Source organism: Anoplopoma fimbria, chromosome 18, assembly GCF_027596085.1.
Source record: "Anoplopoma fimbria isolate UVic2021 breed Golden Eagle Sablefish chromosome 18, Afim_UVic_2022, whole genome shotgun sequence".
Classification (NCBI taxonomy): domain Eukaryota; kingdom Metazoa; phylum Chordata; class Actinopteri; order Perciformes; family Anoplopomatidae; genus Anoplopoma; species Anoplopoma fimbria.
The window spans coordinates 11,834,192-11,851,252 of record NC_072466.1 but is presented as its reverse complement, the minus strand read 5'-3'; the positions used below and the strand labels follow the sequence as shown (position 1 = coordinate 11,851,252).

The following is a 17,061-nucleotide window of genomic DNA, read 5'->3' as shown; positions in this document are numbered from 1 at the left end:
GAATGACAGAACGCAAAGTGGGCCTCCTACTGGGATGTATGGGAGAAAGGAAAACAGTGCAGTTATGTCCTGCAGGCATGAGATTGTATCTGCTATTGTGCAGAGGTTGGCCAGTTATTGTGTGCAGGGCAGTGTGTGCATAGTTATTTCTGTATGTGCCTGTACAGGAAAGGGACTCTAGAATTACCCAATCATGATAGATTTTTCTGTGGGAACATCAACTAAATCATTACTGACTGTTTGAAACCTGACAAAGACGCAGTGAAATATTTCTGTCAGTCTCTCATTGCTTTGTGAGGCCGATATGTAGGTTTGCTGTGTCTCTGTCCATGGTGCTGAATAGCGATCCTGCGCCACAGCGAAACGTATACAAATGATATATTGTTAAATAGAAGTTGCAGATGCCACTTCATTAAAAGTTGACCACACTTTATTTTCATAATCGTATAGATTTACCCGTCATAGATGCTTTTGCTTTTGTGAATGGAATCCGTATGTGGTGGTCATCGGAAGGATTGCAAGTATTAAAAAAAAAAAAAAAGGCTGAGGGGTTCACGCTGAAGTTAATGTTGTGTGCATTGAAAAAAGATTGCATCTTTACCGACACACCTCTGAATGCATGGGAGCTCGACTTGAAGTTTTTTTTTTTTTTTTTTGGGGGGGGGGGGGGCTAACAGAGAAACTACAGCCTGGGATAAAGTTCCTCCATATCTATTCCCCTCCATTCATCTCCCTCTCCCTACATTCCCACCCTCCCTTCTTTTTCATTTTCTTTCTATCTGTATATCTCCCTTCTCTCCCCCCCCCCCTCTCTCTCTCTCTCTCTCTCTCTCTCTCTCTCTCTCGGTGTGCTCGTTCACAACACTAACCTTGGCTCGACGTCAGAGCCTGTGCAGCAGTGCAGTATAATGGGAGCGCAAGCAACCCAGAGCGCCTCATAGGGGGGGCTGTCCATCGCCGCTGCTGTCTCCTATGCTTAGCCCCTCTCCATCCCTCTCCAGTAGCTCACCTCCAGCCCATGCTCGGGGCTCCACCCCCTCCCCACTGGATCCACCGTACCCCTCGACATGGATGTCCCCCGCCGTCCCTCGACCCGGAGGATTGTTGCTTCTTGGCGCAGTGAAGGAGGAGAAGGGGAAGGAGACAGAATCATGCCGGGACTGCTAATGGATTTAGGGAAAACGCGAGTGACCATGCCGTGATCTTGCGCATCCAGGGCCGCCGTCACCCTGCCTTGCCCAACGAGTGTATAGAAGAATTACGGGGGAATCAAACCCGCGCGCACCGGGGGGATTTAAACCACTGTGCTTTTTTTTTTTACAAAACAACATGAAGATTACCTCCCCTCATCTGATGATAAGCAGTCTCGTTTTCAGGTCCAACCTCAGGCTGATCCCGCTTCTGCTGCTGTTTCTTGGTCACTCTCGCGGGATGCCACACGTTTTAAGATTCGGTAAGAATCTGTTCTTTTTTTATATATTATATATATATATATATATATAATATGGTATCATCTGTAGCGATGTCTGACCACGCGCTGCCTTGTGTGGTTGTCGGCCGTGAACGCGTGAATTCAACGGGCATGCACAAGCATTTCATCCCACTCTTGCCTTGTTTTAGTTGGCTAAACAATTTGACCAGCACTCTAAAGATTCATAGTCGTTGATGAATAGTTTACAGTTGTTAACATTTCTAATCTCATAATGTCTTGTAACGGTATTATGGAGGATGAATAGTGTGATCCACGAACCTTGGAACCAATGTTACAGTAAACTTTGAGCTAAAAAACCACTGTGGCTAACCCGTGACAGACGGAGCCCTGAATATGCAACAGTTCATGGGTAGAAGGAAGGTCTTGTATCTCCACGGCCCTTTAAACTGCTGACACCCCAACATGTCCTCTGCAGTAAATGTATACATGTAAACATTACACCCGGAGTGCAGATCAATCACTCTGATCTGTCACAAGGGCCAATCGATATGCCGGGCAATGGGTTACTTGTCATCCTTAATCCCACTGAACTGCTATCCAATAGGAACCCCCGTGATTTCGCTCATTTATACCGTTATTGGCATCGATACAACTAAAACTTCTCCGTGGTGATTGGCTTTGTCACGTTGGGAGCCAAATGTAACAAAAAGTTAAATACCTCATACCTCATACTGAGAGTGCTTGCGTGTCATTAATTAACCTACATATTGATTATCCAACTTCTCTTTAAGAAATACAGCGCCTGGTGGCAGTACGATAATTAAGGTTGATTATGAAAAGTAGTTCTTAAAAAGTTACCACCACAGTGCATTGCTGCTGATTCATGTTGAGAACCACTGTGTTCCCATTAAAATCACGGCCTCATGAGGTTTCGCCCCGTTGCTTAATTATATGCGTCTCAGGGTGACTGTGTTTTCGCTTTATTTTAAGAGTATCTCCCCCACCCCACACCCATTCCCCTCACTGACAACGGATGTCATCAAATGTTGACAACACATCCTTACAATCCCCCCCCCGAGGGTCCTGTTTAAGAGTCAGGCTGCGTCCGCAAAAAGCCGCCGCTATGGCAACGGGATGTGCTTGTTCTCCTCCCAGCATCCTCTTCCCGATGAGCGATTTCCCGTCTCACACGTTGTCTGACATGCATCGGGCGTCTATTCAGTAATCCTGGCGTGTGACACGAAAGTTTCCATGCCGGCAAAATTAGGAGTAGATCCCTGCCAGAAACGATGTGTGTGTGTGTGTGGGGGGGGGGGATTGATAAGATATTTGTTACACCTCAGAGGGAATTTGGGTAACTGATACCACGGTAATTTGATAATGTCACACAATATCATGTTAGATTTGGAGTCACTAGTATTATATACCAAATGTGTTGCTTATGCTGAAACCCTGCAAGGCATACGGCATCAGTGGCACGAGAGAAGAAAAAAAACAAAAAACATGCGAGATAAGCGGTGATCCATGTCACCGTTAAATCTGAGGTGAAGCTCATGCCTGATTTTGCCCGTGTTCTGGAGGAAGGAGTTAGTGAAACGAGGCTGAAAACAGCCGGGTCTCTGTCCATGGTCCTGATAGAGAGACCAAACAAGCCACTGAACCGCCTGTTCAGAGGCACTGACAGCGCGGCCTGCTGCTTGTTGCTGATCAAAAAGCACAATTATTATGCTTTTAAATAGAGTAGGATGTCTTCTGTCGCTGGGTTTTTGTACAGCATTTTCTCTGTCAGTCAAGTAGCAGCCGCGGCACATCTATCCCTTGTAAGATGGCTCAATTTTGGGATAGTGTAATACATTCTCTTTAGAAAAGCTGAAATGCGTATCTGTCTCTTTTTTCTTGCAAAGGAGCTGACTTTACAAAATCAGAAAGATATATATATATATATAAAGATAGACTCGTGTCTGGCTGATTTTTATTTTAAAAAAAAAAGGAAAGTGCTTTTGATGTGAGAGAGGAGAAATACAAAAATGCCTTGAGAGACATGGCGCCCATTGGTCCTTTTCCCGTGCATTTCCTGCCCTGCAGGACGTGCTTGTTCAGCAGATAATCCCAGCTGCTTGCAAGAGGCCGACTAAACGAGGGGGTCAGCTCCCCTGGGTCTGTCTGTTCCCTTCCTGCCCCAAGTTCCATTCGGCCCAGACAGGCGGCTCACATTGTACAACCACTGTTCTCCTGTCAGGCTGAGACCTTTACACATGCATACACACACACACACACACACACACACACACACACACACACACACACACACACACACACACACACACACACACACACACACTGTAACACCAAAACATAGTAAGCCCTTTGTATCCACAGCGTCGGCCTCACCGTGTAGAGCGACAAGTGTCAGATAAAAAAAAAGAAACAAGAAGTGTTTTGGCCTCCAGCTGCAAGCAAAAATGCTGAGCTAATTTCCACACAGAAATGAATTATTATTATTATGTCGGATGTTCCTCATTTATAAATGTTAGAGGTAATTAATTTACTTTGATTCTGAAATGGGCCCGGTGCAGCCCTACACGGCGTAATAAGATACATCGGAGATAAGTCTCTTTTCATAATAATTTTACACTTGCCTTTTGAGAGCACTGAAAGAGACTTTGTAGCTACTGATGCTGCTAAGGGTCTCCCAGAACAAGATCTTTTTTTTCAATTACCACTTTGGTATTCTCTCCAAATCCATTTTTGCTATGTAGGCTAAAGAAAAAGCTGTAAAACGTCCACTTCAAACATAAAATGGAACAGCAACTGAACCTAGTTTTAAATTTGCAAGCTGAGCTTTGGTTGGCTAACATCATTGTTTCCCCCTCAGTTGTCATAGATGACCTGTTAGAGTTCACTGAGGTGGAAATGCGGGGTTGCATAATATTCCATAGCTTTATGCATTGACTAACCGGTATATGCTCGAATGAAAGGAGCTAATTTTTGCACTCTTCCTGGGAAATTGGAGCGATAAGTACATGAGCTTATTTAGATGTCCCCTTCACAAAGGCTCAGTCACACAAGCAATGAGTCATCACATCTGCCATTCCATCAATGCTAATTGAGTTCTACTAACATGGGTCTAATTCATAAAATGCCCCAGGAAGAACTTCAACAGAGGGAATATCAACAATGAAATAGAGACAGTTTTAATTTTGATGACCAGACTTGGTCTGCGGCTGTGAGGTTGACTGATAACGTTATCACCGCCATCTTTAAATTGCTATGACAAACGCATTTTCCTGTGCTGCTGCTGAAAGCATTGTTGACTCAGAGATGCTCATTTTGTTTGTTTTTTTGCTGGTTATGTTTATATATCACCCAATACAGACATGTGTGGGAGTATATATGACTAAAACACAACATTGTTTTTCATTTTGGAAAGGAATTCAAGGCTTTTTTTTCAGTCCTCTGGCAAAAGACACTATCGCCTCTGGTGAAAGCTTTATCTAACTACTTCCACAATGCGGTGCCAAGATGAAAGCCTTTTTTATTGCATTTCTAATACTTAACACTCTTTTCATTCCATCAGCTGTGTTTATGGAGGCGAAATTACAAGGTTGTGAAGAACAAGCAAGGGCAGAGGGAACAAATTCAAGGGGAGTTTGTCGTTAATTGACTTTATTTGCTTTTGCTTTCCGCCAGCCTGAATTATCGGCATGGAGTTTAGTTTGGAATTGCGGGAATTAAGGATAACACCCTGTGCCCTGGCCCACTGCCAGCACGTTCACAGCAAACACATTTAAATAGGCACAAAGCTGCTTAAAATATTCATGTGTCACTTGGCCGCGCTGTAGCTTATAGAAAAATGAAACGATCTCCTCTCTACTGGCAAATGATTTCCACGGTTTAAAAATACCCACCGTGGGTTTCAAGAACAAAAAGGAGATATGCCTTGCATTAGCATGCAGCACCACACATGGGCTTGAAGCAGAGAAATATATCTAGATGGATTTTTTAAAACATGTTTACATTCCTGAGACTTTGAAGGTCTTGCTGTCATGCCTCAGTTACAAAAGGCTCGATGGTGATTAATTCTTGGTACAGATTTCTTGGCATTTTGAAATGGAAAATAACTGTGAGGTATGAAATTAGTTTTCTTGTTTTGCTTAGCGTTTAGTGATTTTTTTTAGATTTACCAGCGACATCGGAAAATATTATTTGCATTGGAAGATTGACCTTGTTTGCAGGGTAACCGGTTCTAGCATTACTGCCTCCTCTGTCTATTTTTAAAAATCAAATACATCTGAGTCCTGTATTCTTCTACTGCCTGATGGAAGGCTTGCCTACTGAACTGGCTTTCATCATTCACAGCCTATCACTCCTTGTCATTGCCACTCAGGCATTTCCCTGCGTATTAGAAGCGTTAGGGGTTATATGTGCAAATGTTTTGTGAAACCGTCCCTCGAGAAGAGCCCTGCCGGATGTCTTGCTGCCTTGATTGTCTGGCTCAGACCTGACTGAAGGTCAAAGCTGAAAAGACGCACAGTTTTTCTTTTTTTTCTTTTTTCATTCTTTTTAACACATGTGGAGTCCTTCTCACAATCCCACCGAGGGAGATGGAAGAAAATCTAAAGTCAAAGAGAAGTGTAAGAAAAACAATGTTTGTTAGAGAAGGAAAAACAGGCAGAGAGGGAGTTTGTAAAGTGAGAGCGAGTAGAAAAACAGTGAGTGTTGAGGCCAGCAGATACAAAGTAAAGATAGATTAGTTTGCCTCTGAGCAGTCCACTCTCAACCCACTCTCAGTCGTGGTCTTTTATTACTGTTTTCTGATGGCTTCTGTGAGGAGACACAGAAAAAGGACAGTAGAGTGTGTTGTGGAAATATAGTGGGAGGCCAGGAGTCATGCACTGCAGCTCTGAATAAATGTCAGCAGTATAGTATTAGCAAGCCGGGACTATAAGCATGAAATAGCTTTTACAGGACAGAAATACAGTTAAAAAACATTGGTGACACAAATATCCTCATAGGTAGTTTTCCGGGGAACTAAACCCAAAATGTATTTTTATTAGTATCTCATGAATGTATCTATATTGTCTCATTACATAGTTGGCTGTCTCCACTTTCAGTAGACTTTAAAATGGTGGGAATCAATAAAAATCAATGTGTTTGTACTGCTAAGAGGAATAATGAACATAGGCAGAAACTGGCAGCATAGCAGGTATAGTGCCAAGTCCCGGATGGCTTCCTCCTGTGTGTATCCATCACAGGTTGCCATCTGTGCGAATGCAAACAGGTAAACTAAAAACTATGTGTGCTTTAAGAAGGATGTGCGGATTAATGATGCACGTAACTGTGAATTAATGACGACTTTTAACAGCGACAAGCTGCAGGGACGTCTGTGAGCCAACATGGTTTTGATGTTGACAATATCCCATTTCTATCACAAGTTCCAAACTCAGTTGGAATATTTCATTCGCTGTCTTTGTGATATACGTTCTGAAGTGGCTGCGCTTTAAATGGTGTATTCCTTCCATTTGCTGCAATATGGTACCATGCTTTGCGACATGTGTGGGAGTAATGTGAGAATTTTAGCTTTTATATAGGGGCTTAGCTGTTGTAATTAACTTTTAATTGTCTGCGCAATGGAGGGAAACAAACATGGCTTGTCAATGGTTTATTATGGAATCCGGTGATGGTGCTGATTGGGAAACGTATTAAATGTTTACTCTGTAATTGCTCTAATTATTAATACATGCAGGAGGTCATTTGTTGGATGTGTCTGTTACTATGGCGCTCATTAGTATATACAGGAGCAATTTCATGTGAATTTCAAGCAAGCAGTAAAGATATTTGGAGGCACATACAGTGTAAATGAAAGCACTGACGTCCAAACTACAAGAAGTCAATCGATTACAGAAAGCCCTCCTGCATTGGCTATGATGTGAGGCACCAATCAGGTTAGGATGTGGTGATTCACCTTCATCTCCAGCCAGCTGAATAAAGGAGTAAGAGGAGGAGGGTGAGCGACTGACTGAAAGACAGAATACGGGCTCCCATCGACAGCACAGCCGGCCGGATGTATGAATGTTTCTCTGTGTGAACCAAGGACACGGGGGGAAATGGGCTCTGTGGGAGGATGTATTGAGGCAGGCTTACCTAAAATCATGTTCTTTGAATCAGTATGACACTCAATTGTCCACGATCCACCAGGGCTGTGCAAAACGTCCCCTCCTGCTATGTTGAATTTCATTTTTATACATCCTTCTTTTCCTTTTGCTCAGCGGAAGTGTTTGTGTGGCTTTCTTTAAATCAGTCCTCCATTATTTTCGCTTTGAAGGTATTTGTGCCAGGAAAGGTGAGAGGAGAAAAATGCACATGAAAGAAAGCATTTGTGTCAGCTTTAGCTAATGGAAACCGAGAAAGAAATCATTTGTGTCGGCTTTAGCTAATGGAAACAGACGTTAGCACAAAAATCAGTGTCTTTAATTGATGCATTAAAACTAATCTTATTTCATTAAAGAAGCTGTAATGCAATTTTTTTTTTAGCTGTAGTACCGTCCTTCAGGGATCTGTTGTTAGTCGCCCACACTCGAACGCAATCCCCCATCTGTTTGATATGACCCTCCAATCCCTTACCAACACACGAAGCATTACAGCGGACTAAAACGGACTTGGATTGATTTCTCATTTTGTGCAATCTGTTTTAAGATTTTAAATCGACAAATTGAAGCCAGTTAACTCCATTTCACTCGCTCAGCTACCAACGAGATGTACCCACACCCGGTCATTGCTTTATTGAACATGACGAAAGACGCAGAATTTTCTACCCTGCAGGGTGTGAACATGTGAGAAATTGTGAAATAAACAGCAGACTGCAGATCACAAGAAAGATTAAGACTCTTGATTTCCCACCAATTTCACCTCAATTGTCTTTTTACATTCATCCTCAACAGATCTTTTTCTTATTTTTTGAGAAAGAAAATGAGCAAGCATATTTGAGGTGCTTCGCTAAGCCTCTGGCTATTTTCTTTTCCAAAGTCAGTGTGCAGGTCTCTTTCATTTATTTCTCTCTCTTCCACTGTTCAATTGGCTGTGTGTGTTTTTAGAACAAGCAAGAAAAATCGACACAACCTTTGCAGCAAAGTGTTGCATATTGACTTGTACCTGTTGCTCTGATTATCAGCTAGCTTGTGTACTGCAGTGGCTGATGGGAGGCTGATGAACCCAAACCAGGAGTTGACATTTCCCTGCCCTGTGGCTGAAAGAGAGGAGGGGAAGAATGCAGGTGTCCGTTCAGGTCTAATGGGCCATCCATTCAGCCGTTTAATTGAGTGTCTTTTATCTGCCTCCTGTGACCTCTTTTATTTTCCATTTCTCCCCCTCGTTTCATTCGCTCATCTATTGTTTTCTTACCCCTCCTCCTCTTTCTTCCACTCTCTGTCTCCAGACTCTCCTCCTTTTGGTCGTCTGACATCAGACTTCGCCATCTGCTTATGTCCTACATCTTACTTTGACTTTAGACATCATGGCCATCACCTGTTATTCTCCAAACACATCTGCACCATCAGCATCAAATGAATATAAAAAAAAAAGTCAATTTTCTCTTTCATTTTTTCTCCTTTTTCTGTTTTTCCCCCCTTTGTCCTCTGCTGTCCTCTCCGTGTCGTCTTTGTCTCCCTTCGGCTCTCAGCTTGTCTCCTGGTCCTTCCCCTCTACTTTGTTCCCTCACTGTCATCAAGCCTGGCTTCCTCTCTTCCTCTGGTCTCAGTGTCCTTGCACACAAAGGCACAAATCCTCATATGACATGCACATTCCAAACCTCTATTTCCTTTTGTACCTTTTGAATTTCAAAGCAAAGAATACCTTTTCAGTCTCATTGAACTCCTGGAATAGAGCACTGTGCTGTAGCACTTATGACCAAGACTTACTTTATATTCTCAATACTCATTTGTTTATAGCTTAAAACTAGCTTTATTGTCTTCTCTAGTTTTCATATTCTTTTCGTTACAAAATTGGCTTTTATAAGACAATATAGATACGAATTTACTGTGCTGAAGGAACTCTAGCTTTAATGCAATGCAAGCTACTAGAAATGACTCTGTATGATTATAATTTAATTTGTGTATAAGAACACCATTGCCCAATCTTTATGCAATAATATTTTACTTCATATTTATAGCATATTAGACTCACAGTTTACCGGCTTCTGTGTCATTACCTATCTGAAAATAATATACACCTTCTGTGCAAGTATGTCTAAATCCTGAAGATTAAAAAATATTATAATCAGATAGTTTAAATCCTGCTTTGAGCTTTAACAACCCGACTCCTGAATTAATTCTTGACCTTTGACTCTGATGGAGATAACATCTGCCCTTCTACAAGAAAGAGTCTAATTTTACTGCCATTTCGCTCAAAATTACAATGGATATAGTGTTACACAGGGCTATTTTGATGAGCAGGAGAACCTCTGAATTAGAATGAGAGCAGCGGAGGGAGTAAAGAGGACGATGGAGTCTTGTCTAATTTGCTATGACCTAATTGCAACATTATAAATTAAACTTCATTTTAGCTCTATTCCAAGGTCGAAGTTTATCCTTCCTATAACACTCTTTTAGGATAAGAGCCATTGTTTCATGTCAGAAATGGCACAATAGTGTGAGAGTCATTTTTGAAAGTGTGCTGAGAGACAGCTGGAAATCCAACTGCTTTACTTTCAGAGATTTTGTTTAAGACTCCGAGATTACTGGTAGTCAAGTTCTCATCTATATTTATTTTAGTGAGCGATATAGCTTGAGGGCTGTATCGGTCCATCCTGCCTCGTACTTCTCAGCTTCAATGTCATAAATGAATGATAATGCTTTTTATCACAACGGGGAAAGTGATACCAGCCAGAGATGCACATGCATAGTAATGACGTTCTTGAGGCTGGACTCTCTTAGCCTGCAGTGGATAATTAGCATCTCTCACACGTGCTTAGGCTTGATTAAAACTCAGTTTACAGTGAGCAGTGCTGTGAGGTTGCCATCTGTCACCTGCCGAGGCCACCATGAGACATACTCTAGTCAGTGGGAGCGAGGAAGGCGGTGTGTATGCGTGTGGTTGTTTGATAAAAGGAGAGAAAAAAAAAATGGGGCACGGAAGAAAAAATGTCAGAGAATGGTGAGGCATAAAGCATCAGAAAGCATTCTGTTCAATAACTGGTCCCACTCCCTCCCCATGGCCTGTTTATTAGAGCCAAATCACATATTTTCTGTGTTGGCAGGAAAAAGCTCATGACTGCAGTTTTGGGATTTGTGTTATTTACTTGAACTTCATAACCTTGTGACGGCTGTTTTGGGAATACTCGTGTTTCGACTCGGAAGTCAGACATGGAGTGTGGGAGCTCAAAGGCTCATAAAACCCACAGTGTGTAAAAGTCACTATATTTTCCCCAAAATGCATGTGCATCAAACAAATAATAGGATTTTTATTTCTCACTAAAACACAGCTGCATTTTTGTTATGTTTATGTTTGTTATGTTGATGCCAAACTTTATTACCACATTTATTGAGTACATTTACATACAGTGTGCTATTGTGACAAGCATGATAACACTGGCAGTTATATGCTAGGAGGCATTTTTTCCTGTGGTTTTTACAGTCTGTCTTTTGTTGTCTGTGATTCTGTTTATTTGTGTGCATTAGAAGCTTTAGATATTTTACTCTTTGCAAGCAAAGTTCTTACAGTTTTCTGTATGTTGTGACTGTTGTGTACTGAATGAGTTATAGCCTGCATGCTTCACCTCCACAAGTAAGAATGACATTTGGTACAATATTTATTATATTTTCAATTTCAACAGACAACAGATTTATTGTACACTATGACTTTGGCTTGCAAAGTAGTTTACTTGAGTATTGAAAATAATTAAAGCCGACAGGACTCATTAAGCGATGAGTTCATCAACAGAAAAGGTTTTGAAGGTCATACAAAACAGAACGTCACCTTTTGGATTGGAAATATATATTACAGACCAAATAATTAGGTGATCAATCTAAAATATATTATTTGCTTTTGTTGTAAAATATTGTTTGATGATTTTAAGGAAATGAAAAAATCTGTGTACATGTGGGGGAAAAAAGCATGTCCTTGTGAAATGTGTTTGTTCTGACACTACAAAACATGTGCTGGTCTCTCTCTGTGCTTCTATTTTTTGTCTTACCAGGTATTTGAAACTCAAGAGCGTACCTCTAAATTGGGCACACACACGTAGCGGTTACTGCAGGAGAGATGATATTGAATATTTCAGCAAAATAATTTCAATATCAAACATCATCATAGTAAACTAGTTTTGTGTTTCAGTCAGTAGCTTTTTTTAAATCCTGGGAACGGGCTGTTATTTCTGCATTGTGTTTGATGATACCACAGATAGAATAGGAGTAGAACAGTCCTTCATTGGAGCAGCAGGACAGTTGGATCCAGCACTGCTGCAGACTACCAGCCTGCTGCTTTGCTCATTTTCTGTAGCATTAGGACAAGGGGGATTAGCATGCTAGCAAACTAGCACGCTGTCAACTAGTTAGCTTGCTAATTCTACCATGCTGTAATGCTACGCTGGTAAAATGAGCTAAACAAAGTTGTCACTCATCTGACAACAGTAATGTGCTTTCCTTTGCTGTGGCAAAAATGTTTGGATTGGAAGCATTGTTAAATTTTAATTATTTACTCTGGCTCAATGCTTTGTAACATTAGTACTCCACTGCAAAGCCTCACCTCAGTGAGTCTGCGAGTTGCTATAAATCGATTTAGATTATACAGTAGTTGGTCCGCTACAATGGTCACAAAAGCAAGGGTAAAATTGTCTGCTGCTCTGACCATCCTGCCATGTTGATATGAAAGGGGATGTCCGTTCTTTTCCTATTCTGTTTCTATGATTTGACTCAAGCTGTACTGCAATATTTCTTTAAGGAGTTAATCTAATCTCAAGAGCTGGCGCATATTTTTGTGTGCGTGCGTGCGTGTGTGTGTGTGTGTGTGTGTGTGTGTAAAATTGAGCGTGTGCACTTAGTGCTTCTACATCTTATTTTCACAGTGGTAAGTATTTCTTTACTGTTGCATTCACAATTTGAGAGCAGTGGAGAGGTTGGAAACTGCGAGCAGACGGAAGTCATTTGGGACTTCAGCAATTCAAGGCCTGTGAAAGTGTACTCACAGTTTGGCACAATTAGTACCAAAAGGGGTCCCTGCTTGACAAATTAGCACACAAAATGTCAGCCGGTAGTTTAGCACATCAACAATGAGCCCTTGCAAATTAGCACATATTTTGAGGAGGGAGCTGGCACATTATTATGAATAGAGAGAGCCGGGAAAATTAGCACATCTGTTGCCAGCGCTCAGAACTAATACATGTTACATGATCATTGGTTTCCTGCTTGTAGCTGGGTCAATGACGAGACTGGTGGCACACATTTCTAATTGAAGACTGATGAAATTGACCCTTTGGCAATGGCAGAGCTAATTTTTATTAGTGCAAATTAACTGGGGTATCTCTGAATGCTGCAGGCCTGGGCTTTAAATTCTCACAACAGTCACATTTTCTCCCAGACTCAGTTGTTTCTTACCTGACAGGTTTGCTTAGGCTCAATCTTAAGAGTGCGTGATTGTACGTGTTCACACGAGTATGTTGCAGTGTGTGAGTCCGCCTGAGGCTTAACGCGGAGCAGTGGCAGGTGACAGTCCAGTCCAGTGTCAAGAGGCTTTAGGGTGACAAGAGTGATTCCATCCTGGAGAAAAAAAAAAACACACAACAAGCCGAACAAGTCAGATTACAACAGCTTAACTGTTCACAGAAGCTGCTTTATAATGGTTTCATGTTCAGTTTTTATAACTCTTTAAGTAATTGCTTTTTTGTGCTTATTTGTGTTTTCAGTTGTTTTCCAATTCAGCTTTTTTATTCCATTATTTTCTAAAACTAGTATTTCACTCCATTGATTTTACTCCTTTATCTCTCATTTGATTTAAGCTGAAGTATGGCTTCTTCACAAGTTTATTAGACTCAAGCAAGATCTCTATCAAGTGTCAGCTTAGAAAATGTAACTCTATTAACCAAGTTTAGTGCTTTCCTTATCTTGCCCTTACAGCACCAAGGCTCTGTAAGAAATTATCTCTGAGCCAATGCCAGGAGAGGTGTAGCTGGTCAAATAATACACTGTTATGTTTCACCTCTGCTACTAACGATATTAAAGAAGAATAAAAAAGGTAAGACCTGCGCAAAAACAAATATGTTGAATTTTTTATGAGAAAATATGTAGTAAGCCCGGACTTAAATTCCTAGAGAATAGCTTTCAGGTAAATTTCATACTCATACTTTCAGACTACACTGATGATGGTTTGTTTGTGTGATATCATAGCACTGCAGAGCATCCTGCACAGTTCATGTATCCCATGCCCTGGTCAGATTTCTGGGGATTTTCAGCACGACAGAGAATTGGCCCTTGTGAAGCATTGGAAGGTCAGTCTACTGCAAGGGGATCTTCAGATTAATGACCAGGGGCGGCGACTCTCTGCAGGCCTTCATGCATCATGTCCCATTCACCGCCAAACATGTCAGGGACCTCTCCCATTGGGAATTTCAGGGATATTTATGGAGCTTTTCCATCACTTTTGCCTCTTACCTATTGGCTCCAAGCACCTGCTGAAAGAGGGAAGGAGACAGCAACAGTCCAGGGGTTTTGGGGTGTGGTGGGTGGAGGTCCTGCCTAACTGAGCTACTTCACGTTCATACCTGGGCCATTTGCCCTACCGAAAGGGTTGCTCGCTGGTTGCCATGGCACCCACCCTTACAGCCCACCACTATCCTGCAGCTGCACCGCTGGTCATTAGTCACAGAGACAGACCGTCCGCACTATCACAACGCCCTTCCTCCACCAATCTGCTGCCCAGATTCCAAAACTGGCGATGCCTCACAGTCATAGCATACATGCATGAGTCGCCATGGCAACATATCTGATTCCCATCTCCCAGTGAACAAGAGCATCCTTGAGTAAATAGGGCTAATTGTATTTTCATTCATGGATTAGTTGCTTTTTCTTCTCAGTACTAAATTCACTTTCTCTGCTAGTAATTACAGAGAACTGAAGTCACTGAAATATTGTGGAATTTTTAATTCTTGTTCACAGCAGCATGTGAGCAGTAGAATACATTTTACCATGAGTGATACATACTTTCATCGCCTCTACATACATTTCAAGGTTTGTTCATAACTATTGTTTGTGATGTATGACAAATGTATTAATTATTAAAGAAATACATTTCTGTCCAAAATAAAGCCAATGACAAAGTCACTTTACAAAGATCAATCTAAAATGTGCATTATCAACTGTGAACAAACTTTAAAAAAAATGTCAAATTTACATAGAACCCCCCCCCCCCTCCTTCCTTTTCATTTCCAATTTCTGCTCAGACTCTCTCTCTCTCTCTCTCTCACACACACATATCAGCAGGCCTGTTTTCTCGTCAGGGTGATTATCCAGCTCATAACTCACTCAGAGCTTTCATTTGCACCATAATTCACACCAGTCTCAATGATGGCACCATAATTCACACAAGTGCACTCACACACACACACACACACACACACACACACACACACACACACACACACACACACACACACACACACACACACACACACACAGATTATCTCCGCTGTAACTCACACACCTGCAATCAGATGGACCATAACACCAACTAGTAAGAGGAGGATGGGTAGACAGTTGATACAAGATTTTAGATTTTATATAAATACATAATTACTACCAAAATTCAATTTGGGAAGCAATGTTAATGTTGGATTCATCATTCATTTTAAACAATACTGAAAATATATTCTCATATAACATGCTACACAACATTACATTTTCTGTAACACAATGCTTGAAATCTCCCCTGAAATATTAAATGTAACCCTTTGTGGCCTGAATTTTATGTTCCTGCTCGTCTGTGTTCTCAATGGTACTCGGTTAGCTTCAAACCAGCATGTCCAAGCCATACAGCATGCCAAAGAAGTCTGAGGGCATAACTTAATATCCTAATGCTCATTATCAAACTTGTTGAACAGGCCAGTGGAGCTCAGTCTGCTCCCTCGGGGCAATAGTATAATAATTATCTATTAGGTCAGACTGACACGATTCCAATCATCTGTAATGGTGATTCTCGGGTATTCGCTCTTTTTCGGATTAATGTGCAATTCCATTGAAATTAAATGCCATGAATAGCAGCATGTTCACATCCCATTGCTGTATAGCAGGACGACCAAAAGCATGAGAACCTCATTATTATCACTCAGTGACAGTGAAGCACAAAACATGCACTAAAGTGCCTTTACAGGTTTACTCTGAATTCTCATCTTCCACTGCGACATCCGTCTCTCTTTTCCTCTCCATGACACCTTCTTCAATTCTCTACTGGATAATAGAGAAAACGCTATAGAATAAAGTAAGGAAGCACAGCATATGGGTGTGTCATGGTGACAGTGATAAAACTAAAGTTAATGACATCTTCATTTTCCTCCTGCACTCCCTCTCTATCCTTTCCTGCCATGGCTGGCCGCTATTTATAGCAGCTGTGTCTATTACTGTACAGCTCTCACTCTTTCAAAAATGCCTCACTCCCTCTGTCTTCTTCTCTTTCAGTCTCTTTTTCCCTCCCTCTCTGTAATTGAATCGATAAACAGGCTTTAAACTTTTTTTTTCAATTTGGATTTCGTCAAACGGACTCTCTGTCCTCCGAGAGGATGGGAGCCGTGGATGGACTGCTGAACTCAGCTCTTGACTCCAAGAGTTTTTCTCAGAGCTGCTCTCACAAACCCCTTTCATCTTTTTTTTCCCCCTCACGTCATACATTCTCTTTTAAGTTTGATTTCTGTAAAGCTTTCTCAGGATTTTGTCCATCCTCTAAGGTGTAACAGCTTTCGTAACGTTGGTTCACTTTTTTTATTATGTTTATTTTGAAAGTTTAAAGTGGTTGCTTGACTCTACAGCTGTTTCAGTTGCTTGACACAGAAATATTTTCTTTGAAACTGTAATATGGTTCGTACACCGGCGTACTGTACCACCTACAACATGTCTTTGCCTCTTTTAATAATGTATGTGTGAAAATACTCGTATCATTCTCACTGACCCCAATAACACCTTAAATAGTATGTCCTCATTTGTATATTGGATGGATCGAAACAAAAAATATATACATGTTGTTAAAAACAGTGTGTTCATTTAATCATAATTCTGCAATATGTCCTCATAATGTTGCTGTCAAATTTACTGACAGACATTTTTGTTGATTGTCAAAAGAATGCAGGTAAATAACGTCTTGTCATAATCTATAAATGAAACATGTGTAGTCTTGTCAAACATTGCCTCCCTTTGTTAAGGATTCTTAACCACATTGATGGACCATCTGGAGCTTTATTCGTTTTTTTGTGTGGCTCAAAATAATTGACAAGTCTGAAAGGAGCTGTTTTAAGTTGACAACACCTTACTTTGCGGCGGTAATTATGTTGTCTGGCTCATGGGGTGTGGTGAAACGGCGTGTATTGTTTATTTTTGTGTTGCAGGCCTTTTTTTCCTTGACAGTTAATGAGCATCGCGAGGTGTGAATCGCAT

General features: G+C 41.2%; 1 protein-coding gene across 1 annotated transcript in view; it reads left to right on the top strand.

The window, feature by feature from the left end:
* The first annotated feature begins 1,329 nt into the window (after positions 1-1,329).
* Positions 1,330-17,061, top strand: part of LOC129107634 (glutamate receptor ionotropic, kainate 2-like) — a 52,223-nt gene continuing 36,491 nt past the window's right edge. The window contains exon 1 of the mRNA XM_054619152.1: positions 1,330-1,453. Within this exon, the coding sequence (XP_054475127.1) occupies positions 1,330-1,453 (124 nt within the window). The remainder of the gene's footprint in view (positions 1,454-17,061) is intronic.